Genomic DNA, 12,079 nt, shown 5'->3' with positions numbered 1-12,079 from the left:
TGATAAAATAGAGTGGAGAATTTTTCTTTATAGGGCCCTTTTATACATTAATGGACTAAGGAGAAGTATTATTTTCAGTTGACCGTTTCAAGAAAGGAAGTTACCAAATTGGGAAGAAAAGATTTAACAAACGGGGAAGAAAAGATTTGGGTCCGGCGTGCATGAAGAAATATGAGATTTGAGGTGGATATGCGTGTGGGAATGATTCTTCTTTATCCACATCTTTTTTGTATTCATGGAATAAAGAAGCTATTTGAATAGAGAAGAGATTTGGGTCATACGTGCGCTGTAACCAAACTGATGGAGGTTTTGGGGGTATCTTCAGAATTTTAAAATAATAAAATCGGCATTAGGGTTTGGGAATTATAAAGCGCATTAGGGTTTGTGCCCAATTCCCGGTGGGGTTCAATTTATCCATATCATAAGATTTTAGGGAGTATCCAATGCAATGCTTTTTCTATTAAAATTTATAAGCCATAACAATAAAAGCGAAAACCAGAATACCGTAGGCAAGTTAACAGCGAACAAGAAAGAGAAAAAATATTGAAAGGGTCGATCACACCCAGCCTTCATAGTTCAAAGACCTCCGGTTGATGCAAGCAACCAATGCGACGATTCCCAACCAATGTCATTCGTATCCAGAATAGAAAACTTCGCCCAGCTCGACTGGAGGAGCCATGAAGCATGCCCATGCTTGCCGTCCATGTTGTACACCACCATGAACCTCCTGTCCTCCCCGGTGGGATACCCCCAGCGTTGCAGAGCAAAATGTATGCGGTTACCCTGGCCAATCCTCCCGGCGTTCGACACCGAAAACGAACCCCCCTTCCCCAGGAACAGCGCTCGATCGCGGAAACCCTCGACCTCCAACCACGCCATCTCGTCCATGTCCGCCATGAAGACCTTTGGATACCACGTCTTGCTGTCCTTGAAAACCAGCAAAATAGTCCCCGATGCCTCGAGGACGTACCATCTCTTGTGGACGTCCGGCCACACGCGCCGCACGCGGCTGTCGTCCAAATCTAGCCAACTCAGCCTAGGCACGCCATTAAACACGTCGACGACGCCTAACTGGCGACACGGGCTAACGACATATAGTCTTCCGTTGCAGGCAACTGCATCGCAGTCGACGACAGTGGGCCAGCGGCTGCTCATGGCGACGGTCGACCACGCGGCATCGCCGATGGTGCAGTAGACGAAGCAAGAGTCGAACATGAACACGACGACACAGCCGGGGTCCGTGGGGGGCAAGGAGAGGCCGACAGTGGCATCGACGGGGATGGAACTGAACGGCCACGGTGGGAGGTCGATGCGGGCATTGGAGAAGGGGTGATGGAGGAAGCGCTCGTCGGAGTAGGGGTCGGCGAAGAGGAGCCAGCCATGGGAGGAGGCGAGGCAGAGCTTCTTGGAGGAGCCGGGGAGGGGGACGTCGTGGTAAGTGCCGTCGAAGGGGCTGTAGAAGGTGCGGGTTTCGGAGCCGGGGTCGTCGGGGGGCAGCATTAGGAGGGGGACGGTGACGGGACGGGTGACGGCGAGGGCACGCCAGGAGCGGCAGACCAAGCTGAATTGAAGCTGGTCCGGGAGAGGAAGGTGGTCGAGGATCAGGCCGAGAAGCGATTCGTGGAGATCAGCCCACACGCTGCTGCTGCTGCTGCTGCTGTTGTTGCAGGTCTTTATTGTCTTCTTCTTGGCGAGAGTTCCCATCGGCTTCTTGAGGATGGTTTGGTGCTTTGAATCCATGGCTGGGCGAAGAGGTTTGAAGTCTCGCTTGACACTTAAAAAAGGAACGAGGTTTGAGTTGGAAGCGGACTTGAGGAGGGAAACCGTTGTTTAGGACTCGGTCAAGGAGTTCAATCCACGTACAGTTGCAGACTGTCTCGACCTACTTAAATTAATTATTTTCTCAAAAATTATATATATAAAAAACCAAAGGAGTACTACTGAGACTCTACTTCTTTTCCATCACGAATTGGGAGAACTCCGCTATATTTGAGGCTTACCCAACTCCCACCTAGCAAAAGATATAGAAGAAAGGTATTAAAAAAAATAAAGGATATGTGATTCTAGAATACAGATTGAGAAATGAAGATTAATTATGATGATTTTTAGGTTTTTTTTTTTATATACAAAGCTGTGATTTTAAGTCGATGGTACCTGGGAAAACGGTCTCTAGAGGAGCCCGAGGTAGACAGCATTCTTCAAGATTAACTAGTCCTGCTTTAATAAGATAATTTCATAAAGTAATACGATATGTTTTAGCAAGGCTATAGTTTTGAAATCAATATTTCATACTTTCTGAATTATCCAAATACTCAAAATATTAACCAACAAATAATAATTCAACAGCCATAACTATGGCCAAGCTTATCCATGTGGTAGGCTTGAAAACCATATTTAACGCCCATGGTGCAAGTTTAGAGCCACATTTAATGCATGTCATAGTATAATCTCACTAATTAAAAAGCCAAATTGTAATCAAACTGAAATCCAAAAAAATACAATGAGATCCACATTTATTATGATCACATTCCAGTCAGATTACTAGTTTAAATCCACTTCAAAAAATACATAAAATTTCCAGTATGTCATAATCACAAGACGTCTTTCTACAGAGAACGGATCTCTTAGGGTCCTCACCAGAGACTTTCCACAAAAAATACTAGTTCTCATCCTTTTATACTCTTGAGTGAAAATTATACATTGACCTTAGTGATCATGGTGCTCTCTATTCTTTTAACCTTGGCCTGATGAAACATGACCCAACAAGGTTTGATGGTCTTCGCACCACTTGATGGACCGATACTCACTCCTACCAGTATATAAGCCTCCAAGTTTCCGGACCAGCGTGTCTCATGCAGATGGAGAGATGTGCAAAACTTGAGATTTTCCACTCTCCTTGGGCGCTTGGTCTTCTCCTGTGCCTCGTGCTCTTTCTTTCTTTCTTTCTTTTCCTCTACTGCGCGCTACTACTTTTTTTTTGGTTTCTCAGCCGCACTTTATTTTGTGTCACCCGCCTCATATGCCGCACACACACGTGGTCCTGCACAAAAAAACAAAGATAAAGCCCTAGTGGGCTGTTGGTCTTCTCCAAATAGGCTGGATCTACTTACAATCTCCTCCACTAGCCCACAAAGGAAGGAGAATATACTATAACTTGCTAGTTAGAATCCATGCCGGCCAATTCGGCACAAAGTTTTAGCTTCTCTCTAGTCACAACTTTCGTCATCATGTCAGCTGGATTCTTTTCAGTGTGAATCTTTTGTAGTACTAACTGCTCTGCAACTGCCAGTCATGGGCATCGGGCCGTGCCGGGCCGGCCCGGCCCAGGCCCACTGGGCCACGGACTAAACGGGCCGTGCCCGGCCCGGCCCGCTAACGCTCAGCCAAAAACCCAAGCCCAGCTCGGCCCTAGGCCCGTGGATTGGCGGGCCGGGCACGGCACGGCACGAGACGGGCCGGGCCCGGCACGGCACGAGACGGGCCGTGCCAGGCACGGCCCATCACGGGCTGCCAGACGGGCCGTGCCAGGCACGGGCTGCCAGACGGGCCGTGCCAAGCACGGCCCGTAACGGGTCCAAACGGGCCGTGCCAGGCACGGCTCGTAACGGGTCCAAACGGGCCGTGCCTGGCACGGCCCGTCTGGCAGAAAAATTCTGCCCGTTACAGGCCGTGCCTGGCACGAGACGGGTCGTGCCTGGCACGGCCCATTTGGACCCGTTACGGGCCCTGCCTGGCACGGCCCGTCTGGCTGGGGGGAAGAAAATAACCGTTTCCAACGGCTATTTTTTGGTTTTTTCCCAAAATACCCCTCCCAACAGTCCAAAAACGGCTAATTTGAGGGGTCTTTTGGGGAAAAAAAATTTTGGAGTCCTATAAATACCACTTTCCTCCCTCATTCTCACTACACCAAACCAACTATTCTCTCCTTCTCTACTACTACTATTTCTCTCTTTAAAGTGCTCTTCTAGCAATTTAATTTTTAGTTTGCATTTAGCAAGTGTTCAAGTGCTACACAAGAGGAGGTTTCTGTTGAGAAGAGAAGGTCACTCCTGTTGAGAGCACAAGAGGAAGCTCAGAATCTCGGCTCTACCTCTGCCCTCTGACCCTCTACTCAATTCCTCCTTGTGGTTAGTTTTTATTTTTTGCATTCATCAATTTAGATATGTCATCTTTTGAGGAAAGTCATTTTGGCATTTCTTCTGTTTCTGAGGGAGAAGAAACTAATCCCCAACCCCATGTTCCTAGTTCCTCTAGAACTAGTGAACCGAGTGAAGATCAAACATCTTCTCGTAAGAGGACTAGTGCTGTATGGAATGAATTTGATAGAATTATGGTTGATGGAGTCTAGAAAGCAAAATGTAAAAAATGTGCCAAACTTTATAGTTGTAGTAGTAGTGGGGGAACAGGCCATTTAAAAAGACATCAAGAGAGTCATAGGATGCATGATTCTCATGCTCAAGGTACCCTTAATATACAAGGGGGATCACTTGTAGGTAATTTTGCATATAATCATGAAAATCAAAGAAAAACACTTGTAAAATGGATAGTTAAGGATGAATTACCTTTTAGTTTATGTGAATCTTTTAATTTTGAAGAATATGTTCAATTAAACCTATAACCTGCTTACAAAACAACTAGTAGGCGTACATTTAGAAGAGTAGCTATGACTAACTTTTTAGCAATGAGACAAACTTTAATTGAAACACTCTCTATTTTAAATGTAAAAATTTCATTAACTTCTGATATTTGGTCAGCATCTGTAGGTAGTAATTATTTTATTGTCATTACTGCTCATTATATTGATAATGATTGGTAATTAAATAAACGTATTCTTGCTTTTCGTGCTTTTGATTTTCCACATTCTGAGCAACAAATTTCAAATGCCATTTATCAAACTGTATGTTCATATAATATTAATGATAAAATTATGTCTATTACTTTTGATAATGCATCTAATAATAATTCTCCTGTTACATTATTAAAGGACTCATTGCATCCCATGTTAAATGGAAATTTATTGCATATTAGATGTGCATGTCATATCTTAAATCTTTCTGTTCAAGCTGGCATGGGCATGATTCAAGATGTGGTTTCAAAAATTAGAAATGCAGTTTCTTTTATTCATGCTTCAAGATCAAGACTTCAAGAATTTAAGGAACTATGTATAAATCATGGTAAACGTTTTAAAAAATTTAAACTTGATGTAATTACTCGTTGGAACTCAACATATAGCATGATACATGATGCATACCCATATAAAAACTTATTAAGTGCATATATTAATGATCGTGGATTAGGCTTTACATTGACTGAAACTGATTGGAATAAAGAAAAAATTTTGGAAGATTTTTTGCTTAGTTTTTATAATGCTACTAATGTTCTTTCTGGTATTTATTATCCAACTTCATGTTCATTTTTACAACAAGCATATATAATTAGTCAAAAATTTGCAGAACATAGATATGATGATATTTTAATGCCTATTATTGAACAAATAGAATCTAAATGGAATGAGTATTGGGACAAGATATGTCCTATGCATAACTGTAATAACCCCAAAATTTTTTTTTATATAAAAAGGGATAGAATAGTCCTTTAAAATTGATATAAGAGTAAAATTGGAAAGAAATCAAAGTTAATGGTATAACAGTAGATATGTTGAAGTGTTAGGGACAAAATGAGAATTTAATAATATTAAACAAAGGGTGAATAGTGCTTGATGTGACTTAATTGGAGGGTTTGAGTTGGTCTAAGACGGAATGAAATAGAGAGAGAGGAAGGGAGTCTCAAGCGTGAAACAGAGAGGAAAGAAAGAAAGAAAAAGAGAAGAAGAAGAAGAAGAAAGAAGAAGAGGAAGGGGATTCGAGGAGGAAAGGGATCCCGGTTGCACTTCCAGCTGAAGGAAAAAACGTAGATCTCCTTCCCCTCTATGCAAGGACCTCGATTTCCAAAAAGAAAAAGGTAAATATCTGTCCCTATCTAGTCTTTTGATGACATTAGGCTATACAAAGGGTGGATATAGTCTAGAGGGGTTGGATAAGGGTTGTAAAAGAGGCGGTTAAAAGAGGAAGAATCGGATTTTGACAAATTTTTCCGGCACTACGGAAAAACTGTGTCGAAGTCCCAACTTCGGCGAATTATTTAGGGGGTCAAACGACCTCCAATAGCAATGCATGTTACCTCTTTCCCCTATGAGTGTAGAATGTTAGGTAAAAATTTCATCAAATCTGGAGTTTGGAAAGTGGATCAAACCCGGGATGAAGTAACCGGCTGTCGGTCCGGGTTACTGTTCATCCGGGTGGAAAAATAAGAAATTTTATGCCAAAATAGGGTATTAAGCCTAGATTAGGCTAAGGGAGACCTTGTACTCGTGCAAGGGAGTCCCTAATACACATAAATGATGAGTTAATTAATAAAAAAATAAAAAAAGAAAGAAAAGAAAAGATTTAGGGAACGGGGGAGTTGAATCAATTAAAGTTTCCTATATTATAATTGGCACGTAGATTATGGCCCTTGATACAAGACTAAATATATTGTAAATGCATGTCAAAGTTGGGCAAGAAGCTAGGGAACAAGAGGAAGAAGTTCCCCAGTGCCTACTGTAGATTTTTGGAGGCGTATCAGGGCTGTGCCGGATTGACAGGTGAGTGGGAGTCATGTACTTTGCACCATGAGCATCCTTAATTCATTTTCATGAATGTTACCAAGTGTGAATTGATTCCACTTGAGCATATTGATTGATATTGTAGTAGATTCCTCTATAATCTTGATTCTCCATGCTTGATTATTCTGTACATGCATTTGAGGGAACATTGAGAGGAATTACGAGGGGTTGATGAGTAATCAAATTGATTCCGAATTGTGAAATGATTTCTTTTGTAAATTGATTTCATTTGCTCTATTTTAAAGATTTGTAGAGCCTTTTTAGTGGTATATTGAGTTGTATTGCACTTCCTTGACCCTCACTCCTAACCCTGATGTTAGTTTATGATTGGGTCATGATCGAGTGAGTGGTAGTCTTGATCATACTCCTTTTTAGTAGAGTATTGGGAGGGTGCATTATGGCATTTATGTATGGCTTGGCAGTATCTGCAGGACACCTATAGTCGATAGGGGTTGAACATCGGCCTTTGTGCACATAGTAGCCTTCTGGGTGGGCGGAGCCCAATCCCTTCCTAGGGGGGACACGGCCCTAGGCGTAGGATCGGCCGGTCCTACGACTTATATTCTGCTTGCCGCCGGGCATAGTAAGACTCCGCGAGGTGCAGTATGGCTTTCCGCGGATGTAGAATTCCCGCGAGGTGTCGTTTAGTATATAGATGTGAGATGGATTTCTGTTCTGGATACTGGCCAGCATTTACATCATCAGTATGGTGTCTTATCCTGCATATGCATGTGACAGTGGGGAGTTGTTGCTGGTTCGCCTGGGGCGTAAAACCTACCTCCCGACAGCTGTCTAGCATTTACATTATCGATATGGTGTCTTATCCTGCATATGCATGTGACAGTAGGGGGTTGTTGCTAGTTCGCCTGGGGCGTAAAACCCACCTCCCGACAGCTGTCTAGTGATGATTTACATATTGGTGTGGTGTCATATTCGATGTATGCATATGGCAGTAGGGAGTTATTGCTGGTTCGTCTGGGGCGTAAAACCCACCTCCCGATAGCTGTCTTGTTGATGATTCAGCCTATTGACACCTGATTTATATGATTCAGTACTATGACCTGTTGAGCATATTCATGAGTAGCATATATGTTGACTTGATTATTTCATATATGCTTCAGATGAGTTGATATTGATTGTGGTGATATTGATGACTTACTCCATATTCTCTATGTTGAGATCATGTTCATCTTGTTATTGATCTTGAGATTTCACCTCGAGCCATGATTATATCTGGTCTCATGTGCATAGTACTCTCTACTCCACTCACTGAATATTTATATACTCACTCCCCAGTTTGGTGTTTTTGATTGCAGGGCAGGTATTGTATAGAGAAAAGCAGGGTTAGAGATTGCCTGCTAGCTGTGCCGCTCCATAGTATAGTATTATATAATGTAGATAAAAGTTTATACATTTTGGTGTATTATAAACCTTCTATTGTATATAGTGCATAGTTACAGTCATAGATCCTGTTGTGGATATGGGTTTGACCATGGATGGAATGGGAACCAGATTTTTATACAGATGAGTTATATGCCTGAGATAATGTATTGATATATATTGTCCAGGTTCATTATGTGACAGATTATGTGATTGCTGCTCTGACAGGTAGTGTTGTTGTATGTATTGAAATAATCCTGACAGGTCACTATAGGAAAAGTGATCATTTTGTGCATGTATCATGCCAAATTTTTCAAGATTTATTGATGATTGATAGGTAGTAGGGTTCTACGCGGTGGCTGGTGGCCTTATGCCTACCCGCACCCTAGGATCGTCGCGGCGGCCCGCCGGAAACGGGGCGGAGGTCGTGACAATAACTTAGCTACTGTATTTGATCCAAGAGTTAAATTGAATGGCGTGCTAATTTTACTTGATGCATACTGTGAAAATATGATTCAAGATCCTGAACCTGCTAAAATTGAGGTAAAACAACTTCTTTATGATATTTATGCTATATATGATGAAAAAATTCGTGGATCTAGATTCTCCGTACAAAGCTATATTTTTTCTTCTAGTAGTTCTCGTTCGTCATCTATTTTTTCATTCATTGCACAGAGAAAACACACACATGCTTCAAGTTCATCTTCATCTTCTTCATCTTTAAGTAGTGAACTAGAATTTTATTTACGAAATGATCTTCAGTCTGCATATGATGAAAATCAAATAGAAAGTCTAGATGTATTATCTTGGTGGAAGAGTGTTAAAAATCAATATCCTGTTATGTCTGCAATTGCATGTGATATTTTAGCTGTGCCGATGTCCACAGTAGCATCGGAATCCGCTTTTAGTGCAGGTCGGCGTGTTCTTGATGAAAAGAGAAGTAGGATGACTGGCGAAACGGTTGAGATGCTTCTCTGCTTCAAAGATTGGTTGGATGCTGAGGCGAGACTTCAAGATAAAGGTGGACATAATACAACATCCTCTGATGATAATGATACAAACACTACTGAATAGTGAATGCTGAATCACTGATGATTAGTAAGATTTCTTAATTTTTTATAATTGTACATTTTTATTTTTTTAATTGTTAAAGTGAGTCATCTCTATTTTTTCTCCTTTTTTATTGTATTCTGGAGGTCAGACCAAGGTCCAAATCTCCCTTCATGTACCATTTTGATTTAAATTAATAAACTGGTAAGGGTCTATGCCAAACCCCCCACCATTAAGGTGGTTTTATATTAATAAATTCTTAGTTTTCAGTATTTATTAAATTATTAAAAAAAATTATTTTCATTTATTTTAAGGGGGATGGGCCGTGCCTGGCCCGGCCGTGCCGGGCCCAGGCCCTTATGGGCCGTTCCGGGCTGGCTCGCGGGCCGTGCCGAGCTGGCCCGCGGGCCAGGGCCCCAGGGCCGTGCCGAGCTGGCCCGCGGGCCGTGCCGGGCCCTGGCCCGCGGGCCGTGCCGGGCTTGGCCTGCGGGTCGTGCCAGCCCAGGCCCTTATGGGCCGTGCCGGGCTCGGCCCACGGGCCAGAAAGTGGTAACCCAGCCCGGCCCCCTTTAATGGGTCGTGCTAGGCACGGCCCGTTACTGTAGCAAGCGGGCCGTGCCGGGCCATGGGCGGCCCGGCCCAGTGCCCATCTCTAGCAACTGCCTGGCATAGCCAATAGTATCTCACATCTTTATGCTTTGTGAGTGAAGAATATGTAGCATTATTACTCAAGTCTAATGCACTTTGACTATCACAATGAACTACATACTCATCTTGCTTCAAACCCAAATATTAGAAAAATTGTCTCATTCAAAGCATCTCTTTTCCTGTTTCAGTAGCTGCAATATACTCAGCCTCAGTGGTAGATAAGATAACAGACTTCTACAGTTTTGACTGCCAAGATACAGCTCCCCCTACAAAAGTAAACAAATACTCTTAAGTTGGTTTCCTTCCATCAAGGTCACCTGCCATATCTGCATCTGTATAGCCCTCCAAAATTAGTTTTGAGCCCCCAAAAGTCAAGCACATCTTAAAGCTATCTCTCAAGTATCTGAAGATCCACTTCACTGCTTGCCAGTGATCTTTGTCAGAATTAACTAGGAACCTGCTAACAACTCCAACAGCATGAGCAATGTTTGGGCGTGTGCAAACTATAGCATACATCAAACTTCCGACTGCAGAGGAGTAAGGAACTACTACCTTGCTACCTTTCTCTTCCTTGGTAGAAAGACAAGTCTTCTTACTCAGTCTAAAATGACCACCAAGAGTTGTATTGAACAGTTTAGCTTGCTTCATGTTAAACTTTTCAAGTACCCGCTCAATATATTTCTCTTGTGATAACCACAGCTTCTTGGTTTTTTTGTCATGAAAAATGTTCATATCCAAAATCTATTATGCTGCACCAACGTCTTTCATGTCAAAGGGCTTGGACAACTCTGCCTTCGTACTACGAATCAATTGAACATCTTGTCCTACTATCAACATATCATCTATATATAACATAAGAATAATGAATTTACCATCAGAAAATTTTTTGACATACACACAATGATCTGCCTCTATCTTGGTATAGCCATGACCCACCATGAATTAATCAATTTTTTTATACAATTGCTAGGAGCCTGCTTTAACCCATACAACTCTTCTTCAACCTACAAACCATATGCTCTTTTTTCTTTACGTCAAATCCTTCTGGCTGAACCATGTAGATCTCTTTCTCTAAATCACCATGAAGAAAAGTAGTCTTCACATCTAATTGCTCAGGCTCAAGATCCAAGCTAGCTGACAAACCAAGAACAACCCGAATGGAACTCAAAGTCAATACCTTTCTTCTGCTTTAAGCCTTTTACCACTAATCGAGCTTTGTACTTCACTAGCTGTTGCCCAATAGATACAACCCAAGAGGGGGGGTGAATTGGGTCTTTTAAAACTTTTAGGCTACTTCTAAATAAGCACAATATTGAAAAAGTTTTACAAAAGATTTGAAAGCTCTAAATAAGCAAATATAACAATGATAAACAATGAAACCCGGAAGAACCCTTTTAGCCGTTGGAAGCGTGGGAAATGGTGGCTCTTCCGATGTGGATCGCGTTGGCTTGAATGTGAGCTTTGAATGCCTAGCGGAAGAGAGTAGTTGAGCACGAAATCAGATGGGAAAGCTTGAATGCACTTGATTTCTCCTCTTGAAAGCACTAACTCCCTTGAACCTCTTTCTCTTTCTTCTCTCTTGAATGATCTTGTGTTTGGTTGGTGAGAAGTTGTTGGAAGGCACTTAGGAGCTCCCTTTTATAGCCCAAAAAGCAATAGATCCGTTAGACACAAAAATATAGCCGTTTGAAATTCAAACAAACCTGCAAAAGTATGTCAGTCGCGTCCCAGGCGCTCCGGAGACGTCTCCGCTTCAACGCGAGACATCTCGGCTGTATAAAATTTCTTTTGACGTTGTTTGGAGTCGACTCGGCGCTTTACGGGGACGTCTCGGGATGTTTGCGCTTTTTGCATGGGGACGACTCCGCGACGTCGGGGACGACTCCGCAGTTTTATCACCGAAAAACAAGTCCTCTGGAATCCCCTGAGAGAGTCGACTCCGCGCTTTCTGGGGACGTCTCGGGAAGTTTGCTTTTTATGCGTGGGGACGACTCCGCGTCCTTCGGAGACGACTCGGGCGCATCCCTTGAAATCAGTCTTTCTGCCGCCTCTGAGAGAGTCGACTCCGCAGAGTCAGGAGTCGACTCCGACCCTGCGAGACGCCTCGCCAGGTGCCGGGGACGTCTCCCGACGTGCCAGTTTCTCCTCTACGTTTCAGAGACGTCTCTGGAACAAGTCGGAGACGTCTCGGCTGCCCCTGATCTGTTTTCTTCATCTCAAAAATCTTCAATAAATTCTCCGAAAAATATGGGAACATGCCTTGACAATTTTTAACAATATTCTTAGATAAACACCTGAAATGCTCAAGTAAATTGTTAATATAAGGGGAATTATACT

At 42.7% G+C, this 12,079-nt stretch overlaps 1 protein-coding gene across 1 annotated transcript; it reads right to left on the bottom strand.

Annotated features, from left to right (window-relative positions):
- Positions 1-576: 576 nt before the first annotated feature.
- Positions 577-1,740, bottom strand: LOC120108904 (F-box/kelch-repeat protein At1g57790-like). The gene has a single exon (XM_039122620.3). The coding sequence runs from the start codon at positions 1,738-1,740 to the stop codon at positions 577-579; it is 1,164 nt and encodes a 387-aa protein (XP_038978548.3).
- Between the last annotated feature and the right edge of the window lie 10,339 nt (positions 1,741-12,079).

This window comes from Phoenix dactylifera, chromosome 3, assembly GCF_051530095.1.
Source record: "Phoenix dactylifera cultivar Ajwa chromosome 3, Ajwa_hap1_PhDact_Kaust_v1.1, whole genome shotgun sequence".
NCBI lineage: Eukaryota > Viridiplantae > Streptophyta > Magnoliopsida > Arecales > Arecaceae > Phoenix > Phoenix dactylifera.
The sequence above is the reverse complement of the archived record's forward strand: the minus strand, read 5'-3'. Positions and strand labels throughout refer to the sequence as shown.

Bases quoted from the DNA above. Each gene is read 5' to 3' on its own strand.
- LOC120108904 (XM_039122620.3), bottom strand. From the start codon at position 1,740: ATGGATTCAAAGCACCAAACCATCCTCAAGAAGCCGATGGGAACTCTC.